The following is a 14,721-nucleotide window of genomic DNA, read 5'->3' as shown; positions in this document are numbered from 1 at the left end:
CAACCCTTTAAGGTCAATAACCTAACCATATAGAATCAGTGAATATTTTCATTAAAAAACGCATGAAGTTTCTTCATAATTCTAAACAATTATTTATTTTATTTTTATTTTATTGGCATTCAGGATAACAACAGCCGTAAATATAACTAAACATATAAATGCTTACAAAAAAGAAGGCCAATGACAGTCATCCATTAAATTGCAATATGTAACAAAGTAAAATAACAAAAAAATTAAAAACGACGAAAATGTACAATACACACACACAAATGCTCGAAACCTTATAAATACATACAAGTCAGTCATCAACAGGAATTACACAAAATATATCCAAATAAATACCTGAACATAGTATTTGAACTGAATTTTTATTAATGGTAGAATTAAGTAGTAAGAAATAAGAATTTCAACATTTAGAAAGAAACTCCTTAAAAAAAAACCTATAACAAATTGCATTGCATTAGGCCTTTCAGCCAAGTCTAGACCTATACTACGCTAGTATTAGCCTAGTTAATATGCTCTAAAGGCTCGGTCTTCATTAGGGAGTGGCATTTTGGGCGTGCTTAATTAGCGTACGTCTGGCGGTGTAACAGGGAGGGGAAAAGTGGTTTCAACAACCGGGATTTTTGGTAACGGGATTTACCAGCATTTTCATATCTGGAATATCTGGATTATGTAGGAAGCGTACTTTTATATTGTTCATATGTGTCAAACACAATTTAGAAAACTCTCCTCACTGTCACTTCTGTGGATACCATATATTCAGCTCTTTTATTCAGTCTCAACTACTGAAAAATGTATCTTTCACAGGCCAGATGCAGCATAAAAATATCTTCATATATATTATTATAGATTTTATTTATTTATTATAGATTTCGTTGTCTAAAGCAAAGACGCGAACGAGTCAAGTATACTAAAGAATGTGTCGACCCATATCTTAATTATATACATGTAAAGCCCGACCAGAAATATGTGATCATTGTCAAGAGGGCGCTGTTATTCTCATGTATAGGGTGACGGTTCCGTTTAGTATGAAAAAATTAGTTCCAAAGAAATTCCGCAATATGGCGCGTGATCATATATTACTGGTCAGGATTTAAATTCCAATGTGCCATCGTCCACTCTGTTCACTGTCAAAATTGAGACTGTATACACAATATAGTAAACGTAACGGACTATTCGTAATAATTGCGTAACGTTACGTTAAATGTTAGGTATGTATATGTAGGATTGGGTGAAATGGAATGGATGAATGACGTATTGTGAGTGAATGAGATAGCATGAAGACCATGTCTATGAGTATGAAAGAGATAGCATGATAACTTAAGACTTTTGTAATCTAAGGGGCGGGCCGGCGGCCATTGGAGAATCTGTTCGGAGCGATTAAGTAAAAGACGTGCTGTTACATTATTTCTTCTAAAATATAGTTAATTCACTTCAAGTTGGTGTTTATTTGCAAATCCACTTCCTACAGTGGTGTTAGAAGAGGGATACAGTGGATTAAGCCTGAAGACGAGAAGAAATTTGGATTCTCCGGCAGCGGCTAACGAACAAAGGAGTACCGTTAGTTAACCGTTGGGATTGCAACGTGGTTCGAAACTAGGAAGACGATAAAGACGTCGGACTACAACGAGACGTGAAGATGTCGCCAGGCTCAGGCAGGCGCAAAAGCAGGCAACAGGATTACGACGACGAGGATTCTGGATCATCACAGAACGGCAACGGCATGACGATGTTGCATCTCTCTGAAGGGCTCATTCCGAAGTTCACCGGTCAGGATAAGACGTATCCAGCGGCTAGGTGGGTGCAAGACGTTGAAGATAATAGTGAGCTCTGTGGATGGACACCGTTGCAGCAGCTGTTGATGGCTAGGCGGTCGTTGTCAGGAACGGCGCTATTGTGGTTCCGGGCGGAGCGTACTTTTAAAACATGGGACGACTTTAAAGGTGCAATACTAAAATAATTCCCTGATACGATAGATGCAAAGGCTATTCATGAGCTGATGAGTTCCCGGCATAAGAAACAGAGTGAGTCATGCTTGGAATACCTGTTTACTATGAAGGAATTGGGGAAAAGAGGTAAAATGCCTGACTATGTGGCCATAAAATATATAGTCGAAGGCATAAAAGATCAAGAAGTGAACAAGATAATGCTTTACGGAGTTACTACATATAGTGATCTGAAAGACAAGCTGAAGATCTACGAGCAATTTAAAGCGAATATGGCAAGTACGAGTTCGAGTTCAAATCGTGATTCAAGCCGGTCGAACAAGCAAACGGACAAGAACGACAAGGCGTACGGTCGATTTATGCGGTGCTACAACTGCGGGGAGAAGAATCATACATCGTCGGAGTGCCCGCATAAAGAGAAAGGGCTGAAATGCTTTAAGTGCCTTGACTACGGCCATATTGCATCAAATTGCAAAGCAGCAGCGTCATCATCGGGATTGGGATCATCGGGTGCAACTTCACACGGAAAGGACGGCGTGAAGGCAGCGACGAGCGGTGAAGGTGGCAGCACTGGAAGAAAATGGACGAACGGAACGAGTGGCGCTAGTGTCGCAACTAAACAAGCTTTTTACGGTTCGACAAGTGACAGTCACATCACTACGGAAGACGACGTGATTGGCGGATCGGCCAAGATGGCGCATCTCTGTCTGACAGCTGTCATCAATGGAGTGAACCAGCGACTGATAACGCGGAAACATAAGCCGGTTAAAGAAGTAAATGTGCTTGGAAAAAGTGTTATTGCGCTCATGGACTCTGGTTGCGCAGTGAGTTTAATGACGATTGCGTGCTACAATGAGTTAAATGCGTCGGAGTTCGTCAAATGCGACGAGTTTTTGACGGGACTCGGTTCTAAAGATGTAGGTTGTTATGGACAGATTAAGTTAAATATCGAAATAGACGAGCAATGGTATAACGACGTAGAGTTTCGCATAGTGCCTAACGATGCTATGCCTTACAGTATGATTCTAGGCGAAGACTTCTTGTTGCGTGTCACTTTTGTCATGAAACAAAACAATGTATGGTTAATACCGCTTGACAAATGGGTGTGTGAGATCAGGGTGTGTGATTCTCTTGTTACAGGTTCAGGAGTTAGTCCAGGTATTGAACAAAGAGTGAACGACCTGGTGGAGTCATACATGCCGTGTAAGACGAAGGAAGCGCCTGTCAAGTTAAAACTGGTGCTAAAAGATGACATCCCCATTGCACAGCGACCCCGACGATTGGCGCCGGTAGAGCAAGAAGAGGTTCAACGGCAAATAGCGAAGTGGCTGGATGACGGTGTAGTAAGGGTAAGCTACTCAGAGTATGCTAGTCCTTTAGTTCTTGTAAGGAAAAAGGATGGGAGTATTAGGGTTTGTATTGATTACCGAAGACTTAATCAGAAGATTGTGAAAGACGAATATCCAATGACGGTGATAGAGGACCATATCGACAAATTGGTGGGAGCGAGGGTCTTCAGTACACTGGATCTGAAGAATGGGTATTTTCACTTGCCGGTAGATGAGGAATCGGTCAAGTATACCTCGTTTGTCACAGCGACGGGGCAGTTTGAGTTCCTTAAGGCCCCTTTTGGTCTTTCCGTATGTCCGAAGGTGTTCACAAGGTTTATAACTGCCATATTTAGGGACCTTATTGCCAAGGGCAAAGTTCTGATCTTTATTGATGATTTAATTATTCCCGCAGCAAATGAAGAAGAAGCAGTAACCAGATTGGAGGAGGTATTGGACGTGGCCTCACAATATGGGCTTGAAATCAATTGGAAGAAATCCCAGTTAGTGCAGAGGCAGGTTGAGTATCTAGGGCATATAATCCAAGACGGACAGGTGCGGCCCTCACCAGAGAAGACAGATGCTGTAGCGAGATTTCCTCAGCCCGCCAACACAAAGCAGTTGCAGAGCTTTATTGGTTTGACATCCTACTTCCGGAAGTACATTCAAGACTTTGCACTGATTGCTAAGCCGCTCACCGACCTACTAAGAAAGGAAAGTGAATTTGATTTCAATGAGTCATGCCGATTTGCATTTGAGGAATTGAAGAAGAAGTTAACCAGTCAACCAGTGCTACACCTGTTCAACCCCAAGCTAAGATCAGAGATGCACACGGACGCTTCGAAAGTGGCCATTTCAGCCATTTTACTGCAGAGAGATGAAAATGCACAGCTGCATCCTGTATACTATATGAGCAGGAGGACGACACCTGCAGAAAGTAACTACAGTAGCTACCAGCTTGAGGCGCTGGCTATAATAGACGGAGTTAAGAAATTCAGGTGTTACCTATATGGTACTCATTTCAAGATAGTGACTGATTGCAAGGCATTCCAGATGACGCTTAACAAGAAAGACCTGGTTATGTCGACTCTAGTGGCAAGGTGGATTTTACTCCTGCAAGAGTATGATTTTGAAATTGAACATAGGGAGGGCAGCAAGATGCAGCATGTGGATGCCCTGAGCAGGAATCCATATGTAGCCTTTTTGAAAACTAACGCTATTCATGAACAGCTAAAAGTGGCCCAAGAAAATGATGAAGGTTTGAAGGCTATCATGGAACTGCTGGAGAAAAGCATTCCTTATAAAGACTACTATCTTGGCCATGGTTTACTCTATAAAGGAGAAGAGAGACTACTAGTTGTCCCAGCTGAATTAGAGAAGGAGATCATCAAGAGAGCGCATGATCAAGGTCATTTTGCTAAGAAGAAGATGATGGAACTAATAAGTAAAGATTACTACATTGAAAACTTAGACAAGAAAATTGAAAAACACATTGTGTCATGCATCGCGTGTATACTGGCTGATAAGAAAAGTGGTAAACAAGAAGGTTTCCTACACAGCATTGAGAAAGACGAGATACCCCTGTTTACACTGCATGCTGACCATATAGGACCCATGACGGACACTAAAAAACTATATAACCACATACTCACCATAGTAGATGCCTTCACCAAGTTTGTGTGGTTATTTCCAGTAAAAAGCACAACAAGCCGAGAGACTATTGATAAGTTGAGAATACATCAACAATGTTTTGGAAATCCAGCAAGGATTATAACGGACAGAGGTACCGCATTCACGAGCAACGAGTTTCAGGAATACTGCACCGAGGAAGGAATAGAACATATTCAGATAACCACTGGCGTGCCAAGAGCGAACGGTCAGGTTGAGATAATTCACAAGATACTGACTTCTATTCTGACGAAACTATGCATAGAGAACCCTACACAGTGGTACCGGCATGTCAGCCAGGTGCAAAGATGTATAAACAGTACCTACCAGCGCAGTATAAACACATCACCGTTTGAGCTCCTTATAGGTGCCAAAATGAAGCGTAAAGAGGATATGGAAATCTATGAGCTGCTTGAACAGGAAACTAGAGACAGCTTCATGCTGACAAGAGAAGAAGATAGGAGGAAAGCTAAAGAACAAATACTAAAGGTACAAGAGGAAAATAGGCGTACTTTCAACAGGAAACGGAAGGAAAGTACAAAATACAAGGAAGGCGACCTAGTCGCAATAAAACGTACGCAGTTTGGTACAGGGATGAAGCTGAAGCCTAAATACCTAGGTCCATACCGGGTCATGAAGGTCACAGGACGAGACCGGTATCAAGTACAGAAGGTCGATGACTCCACTGAAGGTTCAAGAAATACCAGCACCTCCTGCGACCATATGAAGAGATGGCCGTGCTTAGATATGGAGTGAAAGGCAGGTAATAACTCACTTCTTATTTATTTTAGTTGTTGTTTACATGGGAACCACACTTACCCTCCCCTTAAGTCAGGTTGTGTACCCATACATTGTTTCATGTTTAAGATGTTTCAAGTTATGATTGTTATCTAATATATTGCTGATCTGTGTACGATTGTTAACCATGCTCGCCTACATGCATACATGTTCTACCTGTACAAGTACATATCAGTCATCAGCTGTTTATACGATGTTTAGTTATAAGAAAAGCTACACTGAGATGTTTGTTGTTATATAGTTGTTATGTTACTTATGTCAGCCTGAGAGACCAGTCTGAATTTCAGGAAAGGCCGACTGTAGGATTGGGTGAAATGGAATGGATGAATGACGTATTGTGAGTGAATGAGATAGCATGAAGACCATGTCTATGAGTATGAAAGAGATAGCATGATAACTTAAGACTTTTGTAATCTAAGGGGCGGGCCGGCGGCCATTGGAGAATCTGTTCGGAGCGATTAAGTAAAAGACGTGCTGTTACATTATTTCTTCTAAAATATAGTTAATTCACTTCAAGTTGGTGTTTATTTGCAAATCCACTTCCTACATATATTTAAAAAAAACCCTTATAATATATTATGGATGAGAACATTAATTGTAATGATAATTCATTGTTTTATCATTTTGTTGTATATTTTCTACTTTAACATGTAGATATATTGGCTTTACATATGGATAGGTAAATGATTATATTGATGTTACTGTAAATTCCGCGTGGACCCGTATTTTTAATTATTTGGCACCTGTCTGTTTATATCACGTCTCAACCATTCCAGTCCCGAAATACCCTCATCCAGTACCGAAATTCCCCAGTACCTTCGGTTTGAATGTTCCCAGAGAGCCAACCCTATTCAAGGACTGCTAAGCGTGAATGCTGAACTAACAGAGTAACAGCTTCATACAACTGTACCAAGACAACCCAAAACTATATGCGCAGTTACATAGCTCTTGCTCTGTTAATTCATCAGTACTCTGTGGCACGTTTTATAGGGTTATACCCGCACATAAAAGCATTATTAGTTTGCGCAGTGCTCGAATGAAATTATGAATTTACAAATTTGGAGCTCATGCATTTTCAGCACGTGAATTTATTCACGTAGTTAGCTTGAACACTTAGCCTTTTATCAACATGAATGGAAAGAAATGGGTTCCAAAGAGAAATATAAATGTGTAGTTTATCTGGAAACATGAAGAGACATATAAATAGTTATGAAAAGCAGATAAATTTCAAAAAATGTATTAGCGTACACGTACATAATTATAGTTTATGTTACAGCTACATAATGAAAGGCAAAAATACGAGTGTGGGTTTCTGAAAAAGATGCGAGTATTTTTATAGGATTACGCGAGTGTTCTCATGCCTACACTGATTTATTATATACACGTATACTATGAGCTTTATATGATGTACTTACCCACTTTACATTGGTGCCTGTGCACGAGAAATAAGTTTTTGGTAACAATTTCAATTTCGGTACCTGCTGTTGTCGCTGACACTTTTCTTCGCACATGCATCGAGACAATTTTAAAACAAAAATAAAATTGTTTCATCAGACCAGAGTACCTATGGCCACCTCCTGTTTCGATTATCAGATCAGCTCGGTGGTACCATAATATTGCATTGTCACCCGACTTACATATATGCATGCAAATTTTCAGCTCGATCGGAAATCGAGAAGTGGGTCAAATTAAGGCCTCCGCTAGCTGACGCGGACGCCCGCCGGGTGCTATTTGTAGGTGAAATCCGCCGCACACGTCCGCTTCAGTTAGCGTTGCTCATACTATTTTTCGTTAACCCGCTCGTCCGCTCCGTGCACCCGCGCCAGCTAGCGGAGGCTCTTAAGCTTCCATGTTTTGACCCAAACATACATACTAACAGGGCAAGTTAAAAAAAGGGTTGTATAAAAAATAGGAATACATCAAAGGCCTACTGCGATCAACGTAAATCGAGGTTTATGTAAATTCATCTCTGTCACTCCAATTATGCAACAACAGAGATGGAGGTAGATCTTCGAATTCAGGGCTGAATCGCGAGCACAGTTAAAACAATACAGGCTTTTGTAATAAAAGAGGGTGCTTTTAAAACGCAATGTTGTTTTTAATTCGTTTCCACAATTGTGTTAAAAGACAAAGAGAAACGCGAAAACCGACGAAACAAAGTAAAATGAAACTAGTGAGCTCGTGACGACAAAAAATAACGTTTCTGAAATATGTGACATGTGCCTTTGGTCGTAACGCGAAGGTGCCAAACAAGGACTAACATTTTAAAACACTCGGATAGTAAGCGGTGGAGGTAGCCAATACACGCGTGCACTTACGCTAGTTTATTCTATACTAGCGACCCGCCCCGGCTTCGCACGGGTTACACAAAACCTTAACAAATGATATACCCAAACCTTCCTCAATAATCACTCTATTGATAGGTGAAAACCGCCTGAAAATCCGTTCAGTAGTTTTTGAGTTTATCGCCAACATACATACACACAGACAGACGCGTTGGGGGACTTTGTTTTATAATGTGTAGTGATAGTGACTAAGCTGTTAATATAATGATACGGACTTTGAATAGGTGCTAGCTTTATTATCATCATCATTTCGACCTCCTATAGCTCACTGCTAAGCATATCTTCATGTAGGTATGCCCTTCATCCCGGTCCTGGGCTAGAGTCACCCACTCAACGAGCTCACGGTCGCCAGGCGTTTCTTTCATCCGTAACAGTCAGCCTCATCAGTTTCAGTTTCGTTTCTATTTGTAAGCGGCTTCCAATCTTTTTACATTTTGGACCACCTGATCATCACTCTGTTCTGTAGAGTAAGAGCTGGGTATATTGGGGATGGGGTGGGAGGAGGTTACCCAAACTGCTCAGAACCGGAGTCAGTGGAAATAAGGATATTATTCGAGCCCTGTAGGGTGGCCCTGTGGGTTGTAACCCAGCAGAGGGTAACAGGATGAAAAGAAGATCACTGCCTGGCAACATGTCCCGCCCAATTCCATTTACGGCCCCGTAGGTGCTTGTTCTTCTCTCCCTCTCATTGAAAGTAAGCGTAAGCTGGACAGATGTGCGTGCTGGAAACCGCTTATATCATGGTTTTGAATTTTAACTGGTTGCGAGATTTTAAAAAAAATTATTTCGATGAGTTCCCTGAAAAACAAAATTGCGCATTTTTAGAAGCAATTTTCATATTTTGTATCGTTTGTGCATAAATTGGTACAAATTTTTAAAGTGCATTTTAGACCTAGTTCTTTTTTTTTTCTACCGCTCGAAAATCAAAAAGTCTGGATTCGAATCGATGAACTCACTAAGAAAATCCTCAAGATTGCTAAATAAATGTTTGGCGACTGAATTGTGATCTCAAGTTCAATTTTTTTTGTTAGCCAGGTAAAATCTATGCTAGTGCCATATATACAAACCTTTGAAAGTTGCCAATCCTATTTCTGGCTATTCGTGTAGTTAAATCATTATCGACTCGGGCGAACCAGTGTAACTATGTGACCCATGGGAGCCTAGCCAAAATAACAATGATAGAAAACGTATATCAAAACTTAAAACAAATATGGAAATAGTCGGTTGATTTTCCGAACCTACATTTTTTCTTCTCATTCCCTCTCATGTCACGACACTGCTTTAGAGTGTGAGCGGGACATTGTTGTACAGACAAGACAGTTTATATTGTGCTTTCAGTATGTTATCAAAATATGCAATTCATGGGTCATAAAAAAAGGATTTTGAAAGCATTAATCTCAAATCTCGAGACGACGCTATCCAATATGAATATTGAAGCGACAACTATGTAAGTTTTTGAGACTACTTATTCATTCCTTTTGCTAGTTCCCTCCGAAAATCAGCCACAAAGATCACACTCAACTGATTAATCTTACACCATTCGCTACTTAGCAACGAGAATAACAACGGCCTCGTATTCGAGTTGCCCTACCGGGAATCATTAACTTCCCGGCTCACAGTTCACCTTAGCCGAACAAAGCACACTTTTCCTGTTTTGAAATTCAAAGTGCTCGATATTTGGAGACGCTTCGCTACAACGGAACTTTGTTTCGCCTAATAACGCTTGCTGAGCTTTTAGAACTTCTAGAGTTTTCTTTGACTCATTTTAACTGTAAATTAAGTATTGTTGCATCTTTGCTTCATTTAGGTAATGGTCTCCGTAGCTTGGTCAAGTTAAATGGTTAAAGCTGGCACGAAATCTTCAATAAAAGGCGATGTTGGGGACGGGTGGCGAAATAGGTTGTTTTAGAATAGGAAAGCATTCGCGCTTGTATTGTACAATGTTTTACAGCAGCTACATATGGACGCCAACTTCCTCTGGAGTTGCAGGCGTACATAGACTACGGAGACTGCTTACCAAGCGGGCCGTATGCTTGTTTGCCATCGACGTCGTATAAAAAAATATGGCCCTTTAAATTTTCGTCATAGGCCAGGAAAGTGTTTTTTGAACTCAAAACTATTTTTAGACAGTTTTATTTATAGTAAATACAATTTCTTTGTAAAATAGTTGTTTTAATATATGACTCTGGCAAAGTCGGGCACCAACGCCACCAGCGGTGAAGTTAGGGTTCCTTAGGTTACGGTAAGTAGTTTTGCCAAACGACATGGTCATGAAATTCTAAGCAATAAGTACCTATAACAATATCTTGCTCTCCATTCAATCCCACCATTTGTTGGACGGACATTCGTCTATTTCTATCTATTTCCAACTTCCTTTTATTACGTCACTCAAATACTTTAATGATCATTTCACCTTTCCTCCCTATTGTATGGGTTTCACTCACTATTCCCACTCGTTACCGAGTAAAATCGACTCGATCAGTCCCCAGTATAATATGACCTATAACAACTCCGTAACAACTCGTACTGGTGTCTACATTGTCAATTGACCACAAGCATTTAAGTATTTATATATTATACGCCTATTCCTACTTGAGCTTCTTGTGGGGCTTAGTCAATTTGTGTATCCTATAATATTTATTTATTTGTTTAATATTGCTAACCCCCGTTATCAATGTTACCCTTATAATTCATAGAAAATTAGGGTCGGTAAATTTATCTACTTAATTCCCCATCCGTCCCTAATTTCAAATCTCAATTCTTGAATTACTAAGCCCATAATACATTAGGCTCTTTATTAGGTCCACTTCTTTTTAACATTTGTAAATGACATTAGCACCTGTTTCCAGTTTTCTAAGTTACTAAGTTTTGCTGATGATATGAAAATCTTTATTAAAATTGATACGCTAGCTGATGCATATGCATTGCAATCGGTTCTAAGCCGGTTGGACAGCTATTGTATGAAAAATAAGCTAGATTTAAACCCTTCCAAATGTTTCACTGTAACTTTTTCTCGTAAACGTAATATAATTTCTACTTCATATTCATTAAAAGGTGACATACTACAGCAAGTAGAGAGCATGAGAGATCTAGGTGTCATCCATGACTCCAAGCTTGTTTTCAATGACCATATTGATAGTACAGTGTGTAAAACAGCTAAATCACTTGGTTTCATAATGCGCAGTTCAGCTTGTTTTACTCGTCCTAAGACCCTTAAAATCCTGTATTGTGCTTATGTGAGGAGCAAGCTGGAATATGCATCTCAGATATGGAATCCTCAATATCAAATCTATGTTGATACGATTGAGCGATTAATTACAAACAAAATTCATAAAATTTATCTGCTTTAAAATGCATGTATTGTAAATTATAGTTCTGCTAATTATTTTAGGCTGTGTAAGAAACATCACTTAATCCCACTTGTGAAACGCCGTGAAATTGCAGACATTTTGTATTTAATAAATATCATTAAAGGCCATGTTGATTGTCCTACTATACTCAGCAGTGGCGGCGCGTCACAAATATTCGTAGGGAACCCGGAGCTAATTTTGGTTTCCTTTTCTCCATGAACCGATCGTGAAAGTACTCAACGGGCTGAAGTTTAGACAAGCCGGTGGGAATCGAGTTCTTTGAACGATCCGCCACTGATACTCAGTCAAATTTCCTTCACTGTTCCCTCGAGAAGGTTAAGGCACTTTCTTCCCATTAGTATTAACCAGGCTTCCACTAAATATAGGAAAAACAGTTTTGTGTGCAGGGCAGGAATGAGTTTAAATAAAGCTTTAGTTAATTTAGACTTTCATATATTTAGTGATAGCATTTCAGTAATAAGAAATAAATTAATTGCATTTTATAAGGGTGATACTTCTAGCGCAGGTTCGGGCTCGGCTTACTCATACCATGTAGTTACATAGGAACGTAGGTTTCGTAGGTACATTTAGATTTTATTGTATTTTGGATTCTCAAATATCAAATACCAAACATTTATTCAGGGGCACTTTTACATGTCTATTTTAACAAACAATAAAAATTACAAAAATCATTACAAATATGGAATCGATGAAATAACAAATACTTTATTAGAAATGTATATTGTCTCTAAATGTCAAATTACACAAAAAAAAACCAACAAATACTAAAATTCTTTCGAGATGTATAAGTCTCTAAGTGTCAGAGATAAAATATAAAAAAAGATGTTAAATTATCCTTAGAGGTGTAGAGGGTCTCCAAGGCTTGAATTCTTATATAAATTATTTAAAGACAAAAAATTTAATCAGACAAGAACCGAAGTTTCTCTCGAAGGTTCTCGTTAAGTTTTGTACAGTCAGTGGTGGAGTAGAAGTGCATGGCTACTTTATGAATGAATTCCATTCCTTATGTGTCCATACAGTTCTGCAGCTTGCTGTACACTTTAACCTTGGCTTGTGCTGTAGGTAGGCACATGTGTGTGTAACTGAACTGTAATTATATGTGATCTTTGTTATATTTATTTTTTTATAAGTGAGAACCTGTAATTAGCTCTGTATTTGTATTGTATGTTATACAAATGTTTAGAGCTGTTGGTTTTACATGAAAGTAATAAAAAAAAATAGTTCACATTAAAGTAACCCGGTCGACAATAGTAAATTTACTCAGATCTAATAACTCGTTGAGTGGTTAACATAATTTACTATGCTTTTATTACTATATTAGCAATAAACCGCGGTTTGGACAATGGCATATTGATATTGTACCGCAGTAATACTAATAAGTTGTTTAATGACTCATGAGGTCATCGGATCACGGAAACTGTCTAACGTCGCGGGAGATGAAGTTTGGTTGATGTAATATAAATTGCAGCGATCCCTCGAACAAATTGAATGTCGAATAGGTGCAAATTATATACTGCGTGATTTTGAGGTCGTGATGCCGAATGTAAAAAATGTATTGGGATAGTCATACTGTCCCCAAATATGATATGTACCTACTGAACAAGGTTTCCCACGGGACTAGCCACAAAATCGTGAAAAAAAATCGAATGGACACCTCGAGGGCCCGGCGACATATAGGACCAAGGGTAAAAATAACGATTTTCATATCGGTCCCATAGGAAACCCTGTTCAGTATGACCATCTCAATACATTTTTGGCAATCTTACTATTTCACTAGACTTAAATCGACCGGATATAAACAGAGATTACCTTTCATATTGTTTTTGAGCTCCCGATATTTCGACGCAGTTACACGCATCGTGTTCACGGTAATCACGGTTTATATTTTATATCCCGGTCGATTTAAGTCTAGTGAAACTAACCGTGAATCATTCAAGACTGTTAATCTTACTATTTTATATTTAAACCGTTTAAAATGTAGTACAAATAAAAACTGATTATATTAACATAGTATCACAGTATTAAGAATTAAATCTCTTTGCTGAACAACCAAAATTAACCTAGTCACTGCCAGCGCGAGATACGCTGCGAGCGTATTTTCCACCGTGTACCTAGTCATAAGCGCTTACGAACAGAGAGCTCGCCTAGTGAACGTGTTAAGTTACAATTAAAACCACTGACCTCTGGCACAATCTTAGATCAACTGAAAATGCACTTGTGGCTGTAAGTTGCGCCATTTTGAATATATTTCCAAAACCGGCGAGACATATACGAGTAATATAAGTATTTGAACCTGCTCACAATATTTAACGACAATCTGTCGAGAAATGCGACTTGCAGAGGATATCATAAATAGACAGCCGGGCCGACATATGACATAATTTTTGCATTGAAACGGAGTCGCTTCGCTCAGAATCAACTAACCTGCGCGAAAATCCTCTAAACTCCAAATCTCCCTTAAATTTGCAAATGGCCACCTCTAGATTTGTTTGACGGCGCGAGATTTTTCAGACGAGCCTAATGGTCGTAATTAATGGCAATTAGTCGGGGGCACAAGCTCGCCAAAATACGATCCTGACTCATTAGACTACAGGTGATAATGGCTGTAGCAGCCATTCGCTACTGAGCTGCTTTTAGCGACGTGATATGTAATAAAATATAGATTTTATCCCATACTTAAGACATAAATCTATAATTTCTTTATTCATACTCACAACATACATGATCTATGTATGATGCATTTATGTTGGGGTCACGTTAGTCTCACAGGCCAATTCGAACATACACTGACATCAGAATGACATCTTTTATTCTCTTATTGACCAAATGATCACATTAAGGGCCTACTAAAGCCGCGAATACCGGTTCGTAAGCCACGCCCGCTAGCTTCCTCACTCCCCGCTAGCACGCACACATGGAAGCGCTCCGCGGAGTCCGCGGCGCACGTGTAGGTGAAAGCTCCATCTAGCGTTACAAAAGTTAACTACGATTATACGTGGTCGGCCAGAAACTTAATTCTTAGAAAATAAAAAAGATGGCGTTATTACTTGCTACTAGAAAATAAAAAAATATATTGTTGTAAATTGTAATAAATCTGAGACTACAATATAGCCAATTTTTATTGTTGATTTTTGGAAGATGTTAATAGTATAGTTAATTGTAAGTATAACACTATCTATCTTTTTAAATTCGGTATCTTACATTGTTAGTTATCATATTTTATTTAGTAATATATTGTTGAGGCAGGAAATACAGGGTGCCG

At 39.2% G+C, this 14,721-nt stretch overlaps 2 protein-coding genes across 17 annotated transcripts in view; one reads left to right on the top strand and one right to left on the bottom strand.

The window, feature by feature from the left end:
- LOC133524685 (neurobeachin) overlaps positions 1–14,721 on the bottom strand; it is a 963,862-nt gene that overhangs the window by 810,471 nt on the left and 138,670 nt on the right. The window lies entirely within an intron of this gene.
- On the top strand, positions 1,222–3,245 carry LOC133524682 (uncharacterized). Its single transcript, XM_061860787.1, has 2 exons — positions 1,222–2,866; positions 3,090–3,245. Exons 1-2 carry the CDS (start codon positions 2,003–2,005, stop codon positions 3,123–3,125), a joined length of 900 nt encoding a protein of 299 aa, XP_061716771.1. The 5' UTR covers positions 1,222–2,002; the 3' UTR covers positions 3,126–3,245.

The sequence above is a fragment of the Cydia pomonella genome, chromosome 14, assembly GCF_033807575.1.
Source record: "Cydia pomonella isolate Wapato2018A chromosome 14, ilCydPomo1, whole genome shotgun sequence".
Taxonomy (NCBI): Eukaryota; Metazoa; Arthropoda; class Insecta; order Lepidoptera; family Tortricidae; genus Cydia; species Cydia pomonella.
The sequence above is the reverse complement of the archived record's forward strand: the minus strand, read 5'-3'. Positions and strand labels throughout refer to the sequence as shown.

Excerpts from the sequence above, each read along its gene's own strand:
- LOC133524682 (XM_061860787.1), top strand. The coding sequence starts at position 2,003 with ATGAGTTCCCGGCATAAGAAACAGAGTGAGTCATGCTTGGAATACCTG. Across the intron at positions 2,867-3,089 it reads CGGGACTCGGTTCTAAAGAT|GTTCAGGAGTTAGTCCAGGT; the intron begins GTAGGTTGTTAT and ends CTCTTGTTACAG.